The sequence below is a fragment of the Cajanus cajan genome, chromosome 5, assembly GCF_000230855.2.
Source record: "Cajanus cajan strain Asha chromosome 5, NIPB_CcT2T_4, whole genome shotgun sequence".
In the NCBI taxonomy this organism is placed as follows: Eukaryota; Viridiplantae; Streptophyta; class Magnoliopsida; order Fabales; family Fabaceae; genus Cajanus; species Cajanus cajan.
In genome coordinates this window covers 56,201,788-56,223,307 of record NC_138521.1, presented here as the reverse complement: position 1 = coordinate 56,223,307, position 21,520 = coordinate 56,201,788, and the positions used below count along the sequence as shown (strand labels likewise).

At 39.8% G+C, this 21,520-nt stretch overlaps 1 protein-coding gene across 1 annotated transcript; it reads left to right on the top strand.

Moving 5' to 3' along the window:
• The first annotated feature begins 1,997 nt into the window (after nucleotides 1-1,997).
• On the top strand, nucleotides 1,998-2,817 carry LOC109809954 (SHOOT GRAVITROPISM-like protein). Its single transcript, XM_020373386.3, has one exon. The coding sequence runs from the start codon at nucleotides 2,081-2,083 to the stop codon at nucleotides 2,522-2,524; it is 444 nt and encodes a 147-aa protein (XP_020228975.1). The 5' UTR covers nucleotides 1,998-2,080; the 3' UTR covers nucleotides 2,525-2,817.
• Nucleotides 2,818-21,520: the final 18,703 nt, after the last annotated feature.

Genomic DNA, 21,520 nt, shown 5'->3' with positions numbered 1-21,520 from the left:
TTAATTTTCTCCATTCAAAGAAATCATCTTCGTATGTGCTTCCATCATTCAAGCAAGCCAAAAACCCGTTAACCAAAGAGCTCTAATGTCACTCTGATAGGGAAACTCAACACAATAACAACAACTCAATAAAAAGAGCAATAACGTAACAACAATTAAATCTCCCTACTTGCAAGAATCAACGAGGAACATCAATAAAATAAAGCAAAAATAGATAACCCAAACGCACAAGAGACACAAATATTTTTAACATGGAAAACTCTTCAATGTAAGGGTAAAAATCACGAGTCGTCTTGACCAATGAAAAGTTTCAGTATGATCAACAAAGGGTACAAGAAAGTCTCCAAAGAATGCACCAAAGAATGCTTACAATTAGCCAAAGCAAACCAAATACAATTGCTTACAAATGAGAAATAAGAAAAAGAAAAACCCCAAAAACAAAGTTGTTATTGTGGAACATGTTTCTCCCACTCCTAACTTCATTTCGAAGATCTAATTGCTGAATAGGAAAAGCCATGTCATACGAACTTGGTGTCCAAAAATTAGTCTGATTCAACAGTGAACGAATCTTCAATTGCAATCCAACAAACACTGCCTAATGGATATGCGAACTAAACAACTAAATTTTCTCTCTTCTCTTCTTTTTGTATTTTGCTGTCATTTTCCTTCAAAATAAGTCACTCTTTTTGTCCTAACCTAACCTTTCTCTACTTGGTTAAGTGAGACATAATAGATTTACACAATTTGAGCCTATTCTCCACATAGAAAGGGAGCTCAAATCCTAACCGTTATTAACAAATATTTTAGTGGAAGAGCAATTTGGGTTTGGATGTCAAAGTTGGGGCGCCAACACCATTATCAATGCATTATGGTGAGTGTAAATGTAGAGAAAGTGTGACATTAAAAGTCTACCGAAAAGGGAAAAAATGAAAATAAAATTATATAAAAGGATCATGTACATAAGACATATTGTATAATTGTACAAATTATGAGTGTTTGGTTCCACATCAAACATGCCCGGAATCAATCCCATTACTTCTAAAATGACCAAAATCACATTTGTAGCATGTTTGGATATTAACAAAATTGATTTCAAGATGTGGAGATTTACTTCTACATGAAAGTGACTATCAATAACTTTCTTATCAAACGAAATCAAATTATGAGATTTTATTTATCTAAATTTATAATTATACATTCAAAATTAATTTTAATAACAAATTTCAAAATAATATTAATATAAAAATTAAATTTATAACCTAATTGTTCAAACAAAAATCAATTTATCTCTAAGTCACATTTACTCAAAAATCAATTATGTAAATTTACATTCATTCAACATAAATTCTATGGATGCACACTATATTGATCTAACGGTAAAGAAAAATAGTACTCCATGGACCACCATACTAGGCACTGTCATATATTACAGTACTTCTGTTAATGAGTTCTCATTTTTCACTTCCAGCAGCGCGCACGTGCGATCGTAATTATTACACACCTATATATACACCATGCTCATCTCGTCTCCTGTAAAAGAAAAAGTCAATATTAATTAAAATATTAAGAAAAATTAAAAAGATAGCACGAACTTTTCACCATCTCAATTCTAATCTAAAACCCACGGGGTCCCTCTCATCCTATCCCTATAACGCCATCCGTTATTTTCCCTCCCTTTCCCCAATCTCATAACGGATTTTCCCACCCTTCAAAACCTTCATCCCCACCTTTTACCTAAATTACTTTTCTGTCCTCCCGCATCCTTTATTCTTACTATTTTACGGTACAAAAGAGACGGCCAATGCCATAACAAAAAAATAATTAGAAGGTTAATTATTGGGTAAGAACGTGTGCATTATATATATATATATATACAATTCTTATGAATATAAAGGGTATTTTAAAAAGTTGGTATATGTGAAAAAAATAGAATATGAGAAGGGTGAAATGGTAATTTAGAGTGGTGGAGTTGTTTATATATAGCTGCCGCTACGGGGATTGAGTCGTAACTCCCTCTTGGGTGAGTAACCGATCAAAACAGTTTCCTTGATAACAGTACCGGATTCCTTCTGCTTCTCCGATGGAAGACGAAGTCAACAGAGAACTCGACCTCCTCCCGCCGTCGCGCTCCGATTCCTCCCTTCTCCACCTGCACTCCTCGTCCTCCTCCACCACAGAGTGCGGCGGCGCCCCCTCGCTCGACCTGCAGCTCTCGATCAGCGTGCGTCCGCCGGCGGTGCTGATGTGCGACGGCGTGGAGGCGCTCAAGTGGCAGGCGGCGGAGCAAATCCGTCTGGCGGCGATGGAGAAGGCGTACGCGGAGCGTGTGCGCGAGCTGACGCGGCGCGAGATGGAGATGGCGCAGTCGGAGTTCGCACGTGCGCGCCAAATGTGGGAGCGTGCGAGGGAGGAGGTCGAGAAGGCGGAGAGAATGAAGGAGCGTGCGACGAGACAGGTGGATTCCACGTGCATGGAGATCACTTGCCATTCCTGTAGGCAAAGGTTCAGGCCCAGGCCCGCTTAATCCCTCCCATATTAGGCTTTTGCTTTTCTAACCCACCACCGCCGTCACCACCACCACCACCACCACCACCGCCACCAACAACAACAACAAAAATAAAATAATAATTAATTAACCGTTTTTGGCTTGATGAGAAATTAGTTAGTTAAGTGAAAGTGATGCTGTGTGTGTAAATGTTTCATTTCATTCGATGCTTTGATTTTGAAGATATGTATCTGTTTCGGGATGAATGAGCAGACAGGACAATTAATACATACGTACGTGAGTGAGGTCCCCTGAGATCGATTGAATCAGTATCTGCAAATCTCTTTTATTTCACGTTTTTTTCTGTTAAATCAGACTCCAGAGTGGTCGTAACTAGTACGTCTTATTAGGATAATTGAATGAAGAAAATTATCTTGTTCTCAAAGATCGCTGTCTATTCTCTGCGCTACAGTACTATCGTATCAGCAAAATTAATTAATTAAGGTGGTAATGTTATACATGCTACAGAGAGTACTGGAGAATATAAGACTTGGTGGTGAGACAAGAGGCAATTAAGTTGGGAAGTTCGATGACGATAGAACAAATGAATCGGAACAAAAAGCATAGTATAGCACCAATCACAATGACAAGAACGAGATATATAGCTGTATCCACTTGTATTCAACTTCTTAACTTTTGCTTACCCACTATCCCTGTCCATTTTGGATCGGATATATTACTCACTAAAAGCATCAATCAGAACAGTGAACAGTGAACAGTGAACAGTGCTGCTCCTTTTCTAAGATGTTGCAAGACTGGAATTAGCTTCATATGTCGGCAACCTCTTTTTTTTTTGTACGAACAACAATAAACTTTACATCAGGGAAAGTAAGACTACTAATTTCGATCCATCAAAATAAATAATGTAATGTTATTTTATAAACCTGAAATCGAATATTCAACAGAGTCAATTTTCGTGGTTTATTAATTTTTGCACTTGTCAAGCAATCTCTGAGTAACATATAACACTAAGATACGTACAGTGAAAAGGGTCGAGGACTCGAGGGTGTGACACAATAATACAGTAGCTAGCCACTTTGATTCTATTATTATGAACTCAAAAAAGTATCCAGTGGGCGCAAATCATAGACTTTGCGAAAAGTACGTTTGAGAAACGTTAGGGAAGGCATGAAGTCGCAATCCTCATAAGTCAAATTTGTATTTAGCTAGTCCTCCATGATTTTTATTTTATTGAGCAATAATCTAGATATTATAGGCTCGTGAATTGGCTTACTAACTACTAGTGGTTTTTGTTGCCAACTATTGCACGACATGCTTCAAAAGTAAGTTACCGCCTCGGTGTCCTTTTGATAAAACAACAACGGTATTTGCACATTTATTTATGTAATTTGTCCAAATGATAAAAATAAATAAATAAAAAAAACATACAGTCTAATTTATTTTTCAAAAAAGAAAGTGCGTAAAAATTATGTTCATGAATAAGCAAATGGTAATTACAGTAACAATTCTGGATTTAACAAAATGACTTCTTTTCCTCTAGGTGGTGAAATCAGCAATATTGTTTAATTATGCCACTGTTCCGAATATCGATATCGTAGAATCACTATCACCCATATGTAATTATCATCGCAAAATCAGATCTTTTATTTGCCGCTAGTTGGCGCAACAACTTGAATTATTATTTTTTTCTTTTGAAAATTCAAAATCATCAGAAAATGATGGGATATAATCAAAACGGTTTCTCAAACAAAATAATTATAGTCTCCTTTGTCCATGAGGAAAACTTAAGTCCTTGGTTCTTTTTGAATTTGTAAGGGGCTGGGGAGCAAAAACTTCAATATCAACCACAGAATAACAATAATGCTTAATTTATGAATCCAAACTTAGATAAAACATTCATCACCTCGGTCATGAATCATGATCAAACCGTACTCCGACATATGTCCAGCTGAATCACAGTTACATTGTCTTATATATTTTATTTGGTTACAATCATAGAAATGCTAGAACAATCAATCAATTTCGTTCAGAAAGTCGATAGCACGATAAAGATGTAGGACATGTTTTCCGATCCATCAAACTAGTCATCATGACAAAACCTTAACATTTGTCTTTTCAGGTTGTCCGCATATAATTGTCAAGCGATACTGTTTTGCTTGGATTGTGGAGAATCATATGTATGTACATACGATGCTTACACATGCATGAACCATCAACAGAAGATATATATCCTTTTAATATTTCATTGTTAATATCTGGGACAAGTAAATCTTCATCGGCATTGCAGGGATATGCAGTGTACAGTTCACAGCACCCATACTTATGATTAGTAAATTTCTATAGCACTATGAAGACAAGCAGTATATATATTGTGCCACGTAGGACATTTAAGTTCAATATATAGTTAACAAAAAATATATTATTACTTTAATTAGAACTACTTTAACTACTATAAAGTTTAAAAAAATCTAGCTACCTAGGTATTTTGTTAGGTTATAGCAATGAAATATATATGCTACAATCCAAGCTTATAAATTACTTTGGAAAGGAGAGGAAAGCATAATATATATGTTATAAATTATAATAATGAATGTTCATCTTGTCATGTGAAGATTCAGGTTCAGCAAAGATGATATAAAGTTGTTTCTGACAAAGAGTAGGAAAAATTTTCCAAAAATGAAGGAACCGTTTTCCATCTCTATCTAGGCAGCGAAGAAGAAAAGGAAAATATGGAACGGAATGAGCAAGATTGTTCAATCAAATCATTTAACCAATCAGGAAAAAAAGGTAGCTAGTTTTGGAAAGTATAGGAAAGTTCGGATCCTGTTAAACTAAAACCCTTGTAGAGTCACACCATGTGAGATTGTTGTGGAGCACCCTTTAATTCCATTATTGGACTTTGCAAGTATTTGCTCTGAAGATGCTTCATTAATTATGAAATCCAGGAGGAAAGAGATAAACTGAAGCTCTTGTTCTACAGCCACGTATATATTGTCGTCTACGAATTTATTTTTAATGTACGTACCAAAAAGTTATATTAGGATAAGGTATATGACTCATGAAAGATGATAATTATTTACTAACCTCAAGATTTTTAATGGAATTACATATGTATTGTTTACTCTATCACTTCCGTTAAGTGTGATTGATAGATCACATACTAAGTAATAAAGGTCAGATTAACACTAACTACCTCTTGTTCTTAGTAAAATTGGTTTTCCTCTATGGATAATTGAATTGGTCTATGATTGATTCATTAGCTTGACTAGTTTTTTGTCCTTAGGTTTTTTAAGTCAACAAACCTATGCTGGTATAGATTCGGGTAGGCATACTAGGCCTATGTTAGATTATAATCGAGATGATATACTTGTCTATCAATCCCAAGCCTAAAAGGCATAAGGGTTAAGTTGAAGCATCCCCTAACAAGTAATCCATTCATTCATAGCAGTGCAAACAAGTTTGCATAGAAGAATATATAGAATATGAGGAAAGCTGGATTCGATTCCATGTCATGTTTACATTATATATATTGTGTCGTCCCGGTCGGGAGATTACCAATCTCACCCCGCACCCCGATAAGGCTCGGCCAAAATCCGACCTGGATTCGAGCTCAGGACAATGAAAGCCCTTACGCCTTGCAGGCTTAGGGCTGGAAGGCAAGTGTACCGTCCCGGTCAGATTCCGACCGGGTCCTTCTCCTGGTCGCCAGCCGACTGGAACCCCGGCTGACCCACTCTCTCAGAGTCACTCGGTATATATCCGACTGGGATCATCTGCGTTAGCTATGTCGGTCAAATACCGACCTCTCTCGCCCAAAAAGAACCTGCTCGGCCGTTATCCAATTGTGCACTCAATGTGGACCTAGTCGGTCGGGGGCCGATCTAACCTTCGCATGTAGGAACTATCCAATAGCAAGGACAAGGTCCCACTGTCCATCATCAAATATTTCCCAGATTAGAACGGTTAAGGAAATCCCTACATTCTCGGGGCCCATGAAGCCCGTAAACAAGAAACTATAAAACTAGAAACCCTAAAGTTGAGAGGGCAGATTACACTTTTGAATGCTCTGGCTCGGAGGCTTGATCTAGGAAAAAATCCTAGTCCACTCTTTGGCCGGAACATTTTGGCGCCCACCGTGGGGCTACGGTGAAACTTCTCCTACGCCCCAAGTCGTACAGAAAGACCTACACTTTACCATGGCGAGAGGCGGCACATCGAACAACGACTCACAACACCCCACCATGGAGGAGATGATGGCCATGAGAAATGGTCTGAGGGAAGAAAATGTGCGATCCAGGGAGAGAGAGGAGGCCATCCAACGTGAGAACGAAGAGATCAGGAGGCGAGCGGACGAGATGCAGGCCAGAATAGCGGCCAGTACCAGGACGGTGGAGGAGGATGTCATGCTGGAAGTCCCTAGGGATTTTCGACCCTTCTCGGAAGCCATAGAGGCCGAGATTATCCCAGGGATCATCGGATACCCCAAGTCGAGCCTTTTGATGGAACACAGGATCCCAGTCAGCATTTTGACGGATTTCCGAGCTCAAATGTTGATCTGTGGAGGGAGCATGGAGGTCCGCTGCAAATTGTTCATGGGCACACTCAAGAAGGCAGCGCTTGATTGGTTTAGTGGTCTTCCTGATTGATCAATCACCGACTTCGATGTCTTCAGTCGGCTCTTCATGGCGCAATTCGCCGCTAACAAGAAGAAATCACCGATCACGTCGGACTTATTCGACCTCAAGCAGCAACGCGAGGAGTCGCTGAAATATTTTCTACAAAGGTTCAACGAGGTCGCATTGAGGATAGCGTCGTTGGACGAGAGGATGGCAGTCATTGCATTCCAGAAGGGTTTAAGGTCCGGAGCTTTCGACATTGCGCTCGAAAAAGAAAACTGTCAAACGATGTCGGAGGTGAGGGCTTTCGCCTTGAGTCACATCAAAACGGAGGAAAACCAGATTATTAAAAGAGCAGATGAAAACCGAGAGGCAGGGGGCAGTAATAAGGAAGGCAACAAGCACCTCCGGGTACGCTCAGACTGGAATAAGCGACTAATCACTACGATGCCAAGGAGGGGAATCACAGGCAGTCGGACTATGGCGGTCGGGCGAAGGGTGAGTGGACACGAAGCAACAAACAGGAAAAATTCACCCCACTCAACGTTCCCAGGAGGCACATACTCCATGACGTCAACAACGCGTCATTTTTCGAGTTTCCGGCGGCGAATGACCGCCAATTAGGTCCCTACAAGACCGACTGGTGTGAGTTTCATCGCACCCATGGACACACTACGGAGAATTGCTTTGTTCTCGGTAGGAAGATTGAGCGTCTTATCAAGGAAGGTCGCTTGAAGAAGTTCATCGCAGGTAAGCATGATGAAGGCTCATCGGACAGACGACGCAAACATGAGGGGGAAGATGCGAGGGGAGGAAGATGCAAAGGGAGGTCTCCTCCGAGAGATGTCCCGGAGAAGAGTTCAGAGACCCACCAACAGGCTCTTCATGGAGACTTTAACATCGTAGCGGGGGGATTCGTCGGAGGAGGTCCAACATCGTCAGTACGAAAGAGATATTCTCTCTCGGTGTTGTCGGTCTCGGATTGGGTAAAACCATCTCGGCCAGCCATCACGTTCTCGGACGCCAACTTCGAAGGGGTGTCTCCCCATGAGGACGACTCCGTAGTCATTTCAGCAATCGTCATGGGCTACAATATGAAACGAGTGTTGGTGGACCAAGGCAGCCCGGCGGACATAATGTTCTGGGAAGCTTTTGTTGAGATGAAAATTCCAACTGATCGTCTTATGCCTTATGCAGGTACATTAGTTGGTTTTGCAAGTGATCAGGTAACGGCCAGAGGATACGCCGACTTGGAGACAACTTTCGGCCAGGGAGACCACATGAAGACTATCACTGTCCGATACCTGGTGGTGAACGCTCAGTCGTCCTACAGCATATTAGTCCGCCGACCTACACTGAATAAGTTGGGAGCGGTCGTCTCCACACCCCACTTAAAGCTGAAGTATCCTTTGCCCAGCGGAAAGGTCGGGGTCCTCTGTGTCGATCAAGAAGTCGCGAGGAAATGCTATGAGGATAGTTTGAGGGCTAGGAGACACCTATATGTGACGCAGGTTGATCGGGGTGTCCAGTCAATTGAGTTGGATCCGAGGGTGAGTCATTTTGATACCCGACCAGCCCCAGCGGAGGACGTGAAGGAAGTTAGCTTGGCCGAAGGAAGAACGGTCAAGATTGGTGTGTCTCTGACCAAAGAAGACGAGGAAGGTTTGGTGACTGTGTTGAAGAGCAACATATCGGCTTTTGCGTGGAGTGCCAGCGATATGCCGGGTATTAATCCCGATTTCTTATGTCACCATCTCATGGTCGACCCCAAGGCGAAGCCGGTGATTCAAAAAAGGCGAAAGTTTGGAGAGGATAAAAGGAAGGCTATAGTTGAGGAGACAAAGAAGTTGATGGCAGCCGGTCACATTCGGGAAATCCAATACCCGACGTGGCTGGCGAATGTGGTAATGGTACGAAAGAGCAATGGAAACTAGAGGATGTGCACAGACTTTACTGACCTAAACAAAGCTTGCCCGAAAGACTCATACCCACTGCCCAACATAGATTGCCTGGTCGACAGTGCTTTGGGGTATGAGTTGCTAAGCTTCATGGACGCCTACTCGGGTTACAATCAAATCAGAATGCATCTTGCCGATGAGGACAAAATGGCCTTCATAGCCGATCAGGCCACTTGCTGTTACAGGGTCATGCCTTTCAGCCTGAAGAACGCAGGAGCGACGTACCAGCAGCTCATGGACAAGGTTCTGGCAGGACAGCTTGGAAGGAACGTCGAGGCATATGTAGACGACATGGTGGTAAAGTCAGACAGCGTCTCTCATCATTTCGCCGACTTGCAAGAGTCATTCGACACTTTGGCGCGCTATCAACTCAAGTTGAATCCCGCGAAGTGTTCTTTCGGCGTCCAAGCAGGAAAGTTTCTCGGTTTCCTATTGACTCATCGTGGCATTGAAGCGAATCCTGACAAATGCTCTGCGATAATTAATATGAGAAGTCCAGCGATAGTAAAAGAGGTCCAACAGTTGGCAGGGAGGATGGCTTCTCTTTCTCAGTTCCTCTCGAAAGTAGCGGACAAGTCGTTACCCTTATTCCAATGTTTAAGGAAGAACGATCGCTTTGCATGGACTGACGAATGTGAAAGGGCATTCGGCGAACTCAAGCAGGCTCTTACCTCACCGCCAATCCTCACTAAACCACAAACCGACTTCCCTCTGTTGGTATACTTGTCGGCGTCCGACATCACCGTCAGCGCGGTCTTAGTGCAAGAAAAAGGTAACTCCCAACTGCCTATTTATTTTGTTAGCAAGGTATTGCAAGGGGCAGAGGTTCGCTATCAAAAAATCGAGAAGCTGGCATTTACTATATTGGTGACAGCGCGAAAGCTCAAACACTATTTTCAGAGCTACGAAATGGTAATCCAGACAGACTACCCTATTAGCCAGGTTTTGCAAAAGCTTGACCTTGCAGGCAGAATGATGAAGTGGTCAATCGAGTTGTCAGAACTTGCAATCAAGTACGAACCGAGAGGGGCCATTAAAGCTCAAGTGTTGGCCGACTTCCTAGTAGAACTGACCCCACCTGCCGAGGAGGACTCTTCTGGAGAAAGCAAGTGGATCCTATCTATCGATGGGGCTTCGAACTTAAGCGGTAGCGGAGCTGGGATCGTCCTCGAAGGCCCGGGAGGAATTCTGTTGGAACAATCATTGCACTTTGAATTCCGAGCAAGCAACAACCAGGCCGAATACGAAGCATTGTTAGCCGGCATGGCATTGGCAAAGGAGATGGGGGCGACAAATTTATCAGCTCGAAGTGACTCTCAGCTGATCACGGGGCAGGTAGCTGGAACTTTCCAGGCAAAGGACCCTCAACTGGCTAAGTACCTGGACAAGGTTAAGCTCTTATCGGAAAATTTCTGAGAGTTTGCACTTAACCATGTACCGAGAGAGCAGAATTCGAGAGCAGATCTCCTCTCTAAGTTAGCAAGCACGAAGAAGCCAAGGGCCACTCCGTCGGTCATCCAGGAAACCTTAGCTCAGCCAAGTATTAATGTACCGCAGGAGAGTGTTCTTTTCATCCAAGAAGAGCTCGAGTCGTGGATGGGACCCTATATTGCATACCTGACTCGGGGGGAGTTGCCAGAGGACAAAAAGGAAGCGTCGCTGATACAAAGAGAGTCAGCCAGATTTGTGGTCATCAATGAAAGGTTGTATCGAAGAGGATTCAACTCTCCTCTTTTAAGGTGTTTGACCATGTCACAAGCGTAGAGAGTGATGAATGAAGTGCATGGAGGAATGGGTGGAAGTCACATTGGAGGCCGAGCTTTGGTGTATAAAGTTGCTCGGGCAGGGTACTTTTGGCCATCCTTGAGAAACGACTGTGTCAATTGGGTCCAAAAGTGTGATGGGTGCCAAAGACACGCAACCTTGCACCATTCCCCAGCTGAATGACTACATTCAATCCTATCTCCCTGGCCTTTCCACAAGTGGGGTATTGATATTCTCGGTCCATTTCCGATCGTGGTAAGACAGTTGAAATTCTTGATAGTAGTTGTAGACTACTTTAGTAAGTGGATCGAGGCAGAGCCGGTTGCAACCATTTCAGCAGAGAAGGTTAGGGCGTTTCTATGGAAGAATGTGGTGTGCAGGTATGGTGTTCCCCAAGTGCTCATTTCTGATAACGGGACACAGTTTACAAGTGCGAGAGTCCGTGATTTTTGTCAAGAGATCGGCATCCGAATGACATTCACTTCCGTCGAACACCCCCAGTCTAACGGCCAGGTGGAGTCGGCTAACAAGGTTATACTTTCAGGACTGAAAAAGCGCGTCTAAGACTCAGGCGCTTCATAGGTGGAGGAGCTTTCCTGGGTGCTATGGTCATATCACATAACTGTTCATTCATCGACTCAAGACACTCCTTTCAATCTAGTGTACGGAACAGACGCCATGATCCCGATTGAAATCGCAGAACCCTCAGTACGTACCACAGCTTTTTCTGAGGAGGAATCCGACTAGGGAAGACGAGTTGACTTGGACTTGATCACGGAGACAAGAGAGAAAGCAAGGATAAATCAAGTAGTAGCCTAGAGAAGAGCAGCTTTCAAGTACAACACGAAGGTCATCCCAAGAGACTTTGTTGTAGGAGATCTCGTTTTGAAACGTGCTCAGCTAACTCAGATGAGGAGCAAGCTGTCATCTAAATGGGTCGATCCTTATAAAATTGATGACGTGGTCGGCAAAGGAGCTTACCGACTGAGGACCTTGGATGGAGGGATAATACTGAGAACTTAGAACGCTGCAAACTTACGTTTCTATTATAGCTAGTCTTTCTTTCCGTTTGTATTAGGTGCACTCTTTTCCTAACTCAGTATTTTTTCCCCGTAAAAATAAAAAGGGTTTTTACTGAGAAGGTTTTTAACGAGGCACCACACAATCCAATAATTTCTCTATTCAATGAATATTGCTATTTCTTATTTCCTCATATGATTTTTGACATTTTATACAGGGAAGACAAACTCGTGATTGATCGGTAAAAATCTGACTGGGCGAGTATAAATAACTCGAAGACCAAACTCGTGATTGATCGGTAAAAATTCGACTGGGCGAGTATAAATAACTCGAAGACAAACTCGTGATTGATCGGTAAAAATCCGACTAGGCGAGTATAAATAACTCGAAGACAAACTCGTGATTGATCGGTAAAAATCCGACTGGGCGAGTATAAATAACTCGAAGACCAAACTCGTGATTGATCGGTAAAAATTCGACCGGGCGAGTATAAATAACTCGAAGACCAAACTCGTGATTGATCGGTAAAAATCTGACTGGGCGAGTATAAATAAATCGAAGACAAACTCGTGATTGATCGGTAAAAATCTGACTGGGCGAGTATAAATAACTCGAAGACCAAACTCGTGATTGATCAGTAAAAATCTGACCGGGCGAGTATAAATAACTCGAAGACAAAACTCGTGATTGATCGGTAAAAATTCGACTAGGCGAGTATAAATAACTCAAAGACCAAACTCGTGATTGATCGGTAAAAATCTGACTAGGCGAGTATAAATAACTCGAAGACAAAACTCGTGATTGATCGGTAAAAATCCGACGGGCGAGTATAAATAACTCAAAGACAAATTCAAAAGCTCAATCAGCAAGGGGACAACACTAAACTGTTAAACACGAACTTTTTTACTCCAATCGGATTAATCGGTAAATTGCCAACCTCTCTTTCGGTTATTAATTTTATCAAGCAATACGAAGTTCCGATGGTCATAGTTCCATTTCCTCACTGAATGCAATCGAAACTTGGACGATGTACTTGGGCCAAGTTTATTTTTAATTAAATATTTTCCACTCTATGCGAGTCGGATGTCGGCCGACTGACTATTTAAAATTTCATTTTAAGTTACAAAATCTTCTATTCAGGGTACAAGATGACCTAGTCGGAACTTGGCCGATTACTCTACTCTAACTTGGAATTTTCTCAAATCTATTTAATCGGAATTTTGGCGATGGCCATATTGGCTCGGAAATTGGCCGACCGGATTGGTCAAATTTAATTTCTCATGTTACTCTATTTTGTCCACTTGTCATATTAAATACGCGCACGACCCATTATCTGGCCAATTCCTTATCACTCGATTCAAACGTGATTTTCAGGTTAGAATTTTGTATTTCCTCTTTCCTACTCGGCATTAGGGGGATTATTTTAACATAGAAGACTTTACATATATTTATCATCTCTCTTACACGGCATTAAGGCGAGACTTAATTCAAAAACCAAAGTTGAACTTAGAATCTTATTGGTTTCTTGGAGATCGTAATCGGAATCCGACCGAATTTTCACGGTTCAAAACCTTCAAATCGAAAAGAATAAGTATTTTACTCGGAATTTGCCCGAGACGTGATTCAAATGCCATTCTGAATTTAGAATAATTATATTCTCTTAATCGGATTTTAGGCGAGATCCGATTCAAACCTCGTTTTTAAATTAGAATAACTATTCTTTCTTAATCGGGATTTGGGCGACTTAATTTTAAACCTCGTCCCAACTTAGAAATTTTTCAATTGTTAATTTTACACTTCAAATTTGATTTTAAACTTAGAAAATTTTCCAGTTATCGGAGTCGGAATTTGGGCGAGCTGCACTTCAAATTTGACTTTAAACTTAGAAAATTTTCCTGTTATTGGAATCGAAATTTGGGCGAGCTACACTTCAAATGATTTTAAACTTACAAAATTTTCCAGTTATTGGAATCGGAATTTGGGCGAGCTACACTTCAAATTTGATTTTGAACTTAGGAAATTTTCTACCCTTTGTTAAAGTCGGAATTTGGGCGATGGCATTGGTTTAAAAACCCATTTTAACTTAGAATATTTTTTCACCGTTTCCCTAAATCGGAATTTGGACGATAAAAACAAGCCAAAATAAGGAGAAAAGAAAACATACTTCATAAACGTCTCAAAATAGTACGACAAAGTTTGTAAGGCACCACAACAAAAATTAAAAAGCATAAAGGAAGGCATAGTTTCTAAAAACAAATTCAATCATCTTCAGGGGGATCTACGAGCTCGCCATTTACAATCTCCTTGAAGTAGCCGAGTCCTCCAAGATCGACACCGGCATGGAGAAATTTCACTTGATTTGTGGCAGTGTCAAAACCTTCAACAAACTTTTTCAACGAATCCATTTTGGCGGCCTGAAGGTCAACCTGCAACTGCTCGACCTCCGACTTTGCCAAGGCCAATTCATTTTCAAAGACTTGGGCCGCATTGGCGCTCTCCTCAAGGGACAAAATCTTTTTTCCCTGTAACTTAGTCTCCCGCACTAACCCGCAGATCTTATCCTCATTAACAAGTGAGAAAGCAGAAAGGAGATTAGGCAAAGACTCAATCCCCTTGGCGATGGAGAATGAACTCATCTTCTCCAAGTCCCCTTTGTCACAATCGAGCAAGTCGGTGCAGCGGATATGCGCGGAAAGATTGAACTTCTCATCCCAAAATGATACGACGCCGCTCTGCTCGATCCCATGATCCACCGGATCCCAGTTATCACCGAGGCATGCACTAAGAGTCCTCTCAGCCGATTGGACCTCGGTATCACCCTTATCCACCTCGGTGGCTACCACTGTTTCCAAGTTTACCACCGAAATGGACTTGTCGGTCTCTCGCCAACACTTGTGTGAGCAATCACCGATAACTCTCGCCACAGTCACGGGCCTCTCGGTCTCCACACCCTTCTCAGTCACCGACTTACCGACCACAGCAGCCTGGGAAGCTTTCTGCTGCTTCCATAGCTTAGCCAACTCCCGATTGCTCATGCTCTCCATTTTATCTGCGCAACAATCAAGTAAACATTATAACAAAACACACAAATCACAAAGAAAACAATAAGATGCAAGGGGTGATCGGCAAGGGACCGATTACCTATATATATTTTCAATTCATTGGGCCTATTCTCTAAGTCTAGAAGTTTGGCGGTGTTGAAAACTGTTTTCAATTCCTCAAGTTTTCTATCATCTTGATCCCTCTCAAGAACCTTCTCGGGACTTAGCCCACCAAAGGGATTTGTTCTCTCATTCCAGTATAATGGATACCCTTTTAGTAAATCCTCGTTGCCAGGCGTACAACGAACTCGAAAATATGATTTTTTGAAGTCCTTATAGGACGACTGGAAAAGGGTCAAAATTCCCCGACCCGATACCCCGTGGACAGACACCCAACTACTACGCTTATTGGTGCGACTTTTGAAAAAATAGAAAAACTTCTCTACAGTCGGAATTACGCCGAGTCCCATACATAAAATTTCAAAAGCTCGGACAAACGCCCAGCTGTTGGGATGCAATTGAGTGGGTGCCACGTTCAACGCACTCAGTACCCCTTTTTGGCACTCGGTAAGTGGCCACCTCACCTTAAGTTTGGAAATAAGTGTCGCATAGCAAAAAGTGAAATTTTTGGCAGAGCCCCCCCAATACACACTGGTTCCCTATCTACACATGGCTCACAAACAAGCATATCATCACCCCCACTGCACACCACATGCTCCCTACAAAAACTATCCATTTCGGCCCAAGAATTCATGGAAGATGCACAACGGAGCACATCATCCCTAACCCACTTATAGGCCTCTCCATAATTTACGGCCTCTATGGCGTAAATAAACTCGAACTTAAAAGGGCAACTAAAGGTTCTCTGTGAACAAAAAAGGCCAAATGGATTAGATAGGCGTACCTAAAGACACAAAATAAACCCCTTTCTCACTCAACAAAAGCCACTGGAACGCTGAAGACCGTCGTAGACCACCGGAATATCAATGGGCAAATGCACTCCGTTGAGAGAAAATGCCAAGGGAAGGGGAGGGAAAACAAAGTCTTTTGGGCACCAAATAGGCCTATATTTATAGGCCACGAGTGGCGTACGAGAAAAGCCACATCAAAATGCAGCATTAAAGCTAGGCCTTTGAGTAGAACGATGCAGCTTCTGACCACAGGGGGCCCACCCATGTGCCCAGGCCAAACGTTTCTGACACGTGGCATAATAATCATTCAATTCTCTGCAAAAAATGGTCGCAAATTAAATACATGACCCCTGCACTTCTACATGAGGGGATGCGCGCTTCTACACGAGGGGACGCGATGTACGCTATGGCCGAGTAAGGGAGACGTCAGGTCACACACTTCTTATTCCCGAAGGAGAACCACTTGGTAATCATCACGCTCGGCCAAAATCCGACCTGGATTCGAGCTCAGGACAATGAAAACCCTTACGCCTTGCAGGCTTAGTGCTGGAAGGCAAGTGTGTCGTCCCGGTCGGGAGATTACCGATCTCACCCCGCACCCCGATAAGGCTCGGCCAAAATCCGACCTGGATTCGAGCTCAGGACAATGAAAGCCCTTACGCCTTGCAGGCTTAGGGCTGGAAGGCAAGTATGCCGTCCTGGTCGGGAGATTATCGATCTCACCCCGCACCCCGATAAGGCTCGGCCAAAATCCGACCTGGATTCGAGCTCAGGACAATGAAAGCCCTTACGCCTTGCAGGCTTAGGGCTGGAAGGCAAGTGTTCCGTCCCGGTCAGATTCTGACCGGGTCCTTCTCCTGGTCTCCATCCAACTAGAATCCCGGCTGACCCACTCTCTCAGAGTCACTCGGTATATATCCGACTAGGATCATCTGCGTTAGCTATGTCGGTCAAATACCGACCTCTCTCGCCCAAAAAGAACCTGCTTGGCCGTTATCCAATTGCACACTCAATGTGGACCTAGTCGGTCGGGGGCCGATCTAACCTTCGCATGTAGGAACTATCCAATAGCAAGGACAAGGTCCCACTGTCCATCATCAAATATTTCCCGGATTAGAACGGTTAAGAAAATCCCTACATTCTCGGGGCCCATGAAGCCCGTAAACAAGAAACTATAAAACTAGAAACCCTAAAGTTGAGAGGGGAGATTACACTTTTAAATGCTCTGGCTCGGAGGCTTGATCTAGGAAAAAACCCTAGTCCACTCTTTGGCCGGAACATATATATATATATATATATATGAGATCCATTTATTTTAACTTACTCTATTCAATAACTCATGTTTTATATTAAATTTTAACGATCTATTTAATGGATAGATCAATTTTGCAAAATTTTAAGAAATTTGAAAACTATTTGATACTTTGTTTCATTAATTCAAATCAACATATAAGATATTTTTATGATTATCCATCAATTTGAATTAATAAAAAAGAGTATCAAATAGTTTTCAAATTTTTTAAAAATTTACACACATAATTTAAGCATTAAAAACTTTTAATTTAATAGTTGGATTGTTAAAATTTGATGTAAAACATGAATTATTAAGTGAAATAAGTTTACCTATACTTACTCTTAAGGTGTATATATATATAAATATAAATATAAATATATGAGGAGGGATCCATTAATTTAAATTTATGGAAAGAAGTATCAAATGATTTTAATTTTTTTTAAAGATTTACAAACTTGATCTATGCATTAAGAACTTTAAACTCAACGATTGGATTGTTGAGATTTGATGTAGATAATGAGTTATTGAATAGAGTAAGTTTGTGTAAACTTATTCTTGGAGTAAACAAATTCATCCTCTCTCTCTCTCTCTCTCTCTCTCTCTCTCTCTCTCTCTCTATATATATATATATATATATATATATATATATATATATATATATATATATATATATATATATTCACTCTCTTAGAGAAAGTCTATTTAGACTTACTTCACTCAATAACTCATATTTTATATCAAATTTTAACGATTCAATCGTTAAATTAATTTTTTTAATGAATAAATCAAGTCTACAAATTCTTTAAAAAAATAAAAAAATCATATAATACTTCATTATATAGATTCAAATCAATGTATAAATTATTTTTATAATTATTTATTAATTTTAAATTTTAATGAAACAAAGTATTTAATATTTTTTCAAAATTTTCTTTCATAAACACCATCCATCTTAGCATGGAAAAGAAGATTAGAAAACCATGAAAATCGGTTACTTTGCCTATTTATCATATTTGCCACTTACCTAAACTTAACTTTTCAGGAATCACACAAGGAATAAATTTAAGTACAGCATTTTTTAGGTGTGACTGATCCTGTTTCAGGAATTACATTGAGTTAATTAACACCTAAAATTAAATTTGTCTATTTTTCATTAATTATGAGATATCGAAAACATACGATGAATATGATTGGAGTTCGATAATTTGTATTGGTGAGAGTGTCCAAATTTAAAATCACTAGAATTTATTATTACTGACAATTATTTAATGATAATAAATTAATTGTCTTTATTTTATTACTTAATAAAAATATTAATGATTAATATATAAGGACTAATAAAAAAATATTAATTTATATCACATCAAAATTTACTATTAGTGACAATTATTTATTAAGAAAAACTTTAGTCCCACATTGACTAGAAATAAGATAATTAAAGAATATATAAATAGATGATAACTCTCACCTTATAAGTTTGTTTTGTAGGGTTGAGTTAGACCTATAACTTACTATTCTAAGTTAGTATGAGATTACTCACCATTATCAAACTTGAGGGGATCGACTATGGATAAAATAATTAAAAAAATAAGAAAATTAAAAAACATATATAAGTAGAAGACAACCCTCATCTTACAAATCTCACATCAACTAGAAATATATAAGGTAATTAAAAAAATAAGAAAATTAAAAAGAATATATAAGTAAAAGACAACCCTCATCTTACAAGTCTCACATCGACTAGAGATAAAGTAATTAAAGAATATTTGTACTTATCTTACAAGTCCCACGTCGACTAGAAAGTAAAAAATGTCACAAAAAATTATACACTTTTTTCAACCATTATAAAGGTTTTTACCAGCATTTAGAATAATTGTCGCTAAATGTTTTAGCAACACTGCATACAATGACTAATGTGAAAATGCCAACAAAAGATTTTGTATCAATTTTTATTGCCACTAAAAATATTAAATGCCACTAAAAGTCTATTTTATTGTAGTGAATGTTGGATGACTCAGATATTTTAAGGTATAGACTTTTAGTAAACGAGTGAATCACCAAATTTATCCCCCAAAAGTGTGAGGCGCTGGTAAAATAATATCTGATAAAAAACATTGATTTATATATATATATATATATATATATATATATATATATATATATATATATATATATATATATATATATATTCCATTAGTCTTGTAGCAATGTAAGTTTTAAAGTTGGTGTTTTTATCTGTTTAAGTGCTTGTGATGTTTTGTATTGAGTGATTCTAAAATATGAGGATTTCTAATGAGTTTAGGTAGTTTCAAGAGTTTTTGAACATAGATTCAATTTGACTATAAGAGACGAGGTTTATAAGATTTCTATTCAGAATAGAATCTCATAACTTCAAGTTTTTAGAATTCTAGAAAAAAGAAGTTCTAAAGAGAAGGATTCTAATTCATGAGTTTCCTTCAACTCTAAATCCTCCTCTCTTTATTGATTCTAAGTAGAGTGTTGTTGTTGGATTCAGGTTAATAGAAGTTTGAAATCTAGTTTCTTGAATCTGTTCAATGTGGTATTGTGGAGCTTCGAAGTTTATCTCTTTCTCCCTCATTTTTGAACTTGATATTAAGGTAAGGGAAGCTGGATTATTTGATTTTGATTGAGTAGTTCAGTTGTGTAGTGATACATGAATTGTATGTAGAATGAATTCCATTAAGATGCATGACTGAGTTGATCAAATCAGAGTGGGTGAAAATGAGAGTTGGCGTTTGAATTCATGAAGAGGAAATTGATGATTTGTGGCAAATTATGTGTTGCATGTTGAAAATGGTGTTGTACATGAGTTGTATATAGTATACATACATACATACATACACACATACATACATACATACATACATACATATATACATACATGCATGCATGCATACATACACACACACACACACACGTCTTCGAGATGTCGGGCACCATCTCAACTTGAGGCTCTATGTCTTGTCATGCTAGGTGTAGATTCGGTGGGGTCAAAAATGAGTAAAGAGACTTGTCTTAGGTTGTAATGTCATTAAGCGTGATTCTAATGGTGTCAGACGTGATTCTACTAGCGTGTGTGAGAGCACAGGAAAGTCTCTTATTTAATGACATTGGGCCTCGGGTTGAGTGGAGCCCAGTGTGGTCGAGCTAGCTAGCACTCTCTGCATAAATGATGTTGAGTGCCAGTATGATGACGTCGGGCTTAAGTCAGGCAGAAATTCACTACTTAAAATAAGGTCGAGTGTGACACTTTACCATGTTAGGCATGAGGTCTTAGGGCCCTCTACCTCATCCACGCCAAGCATAGATTGTGTAGCGTTAAGCATGGGTGAGACAAAGAGTTTCGTGCTTGGATGTGTCGCACCAGGTGTTGATGCTAAATGAAAATATGTTATTTGGTTGATGAATTGCTAAATATGAGTAGGCTAAATTAGTTTATAATATGTCTTAAGTTGCTTATTGTTGATATATGATGGTAATTAGAGATGATGAATGGTTGAGTGTTGAAAGTAAGTTGAATTGTATGTTGTGTGTTGGTGGTGTAGTTGTGTTGGAAATGTTTTATCCAGGATGTTGTTGTATTGTTGAGATGATAAATGTTGAGAATGTTTTAGACATTTAGGCATAATGTTTGAGTTATGTTAATCAAGCTAAGAATAGAGGAGAAATTATTTTAAAGTTACATATCTCATTGTGTAGATATTATGTTGTGGTGCTCTGAGAGCCTAATTTTATTGAAAAACCCTTCTTGGGAAATTGACCCTTGAAGAAGACACTTGAGTCTCCTTTAAGACCTTAGTTGGTATCATATGTGGGCAAGGTCAAGACACACATGTATAAAGTGACGATAATATAGGGATCAGGTCAACTATACTAATTATAAGTGACCAACCGAGTAAAGTGCAAAATAAAAAATTTAGTTCTTAATTGAGTATCAAAAAAGGCATAGTATTTTGAGGGTAATCAGTGGGCTAAATTCACAAGAGACTTAGTTAAGCTAGCTAATGTCGTGGTAGACCTATATCTAGCTGTTTTACCATGATAGTAGTACTAGATTTCCTTATAAGTGGTGCCATTTGAGAAACTAAGTTGTTATGTTGTGGATTGATATCCAATTTCCTGTTGATCTAGCAAGCCAAAAAGATCACCTTCTGTTGTCGGTTTGATAGGATCAAGCCACTTAAATTACTCAAATTGTATTATAGGAGATCTCCTAGTTGAAATGTGTGATGACACATGTAGTTGTTGTGTTTTATATATTGTGTTGTTGTGATGAACAATCTGAGTTGTTGATATAGTGATGTTCAAGTGGACATTGTGTTATATTAGATTGAGTTGTTCATGTTGATATATGTTAGTTGTTTTGTGATGTTGTATGTTGACAGTGTA

What these genes read in the sequence shown, in the direction of transcription:
- LOC109809954 (XM_020373386.3), top strand. Translation starts at nt 2,081, where the DNA reads ATGGAAGACGAAGTCAACAGAGAACTCGACCTCCTCCCGCCGTCGCGC.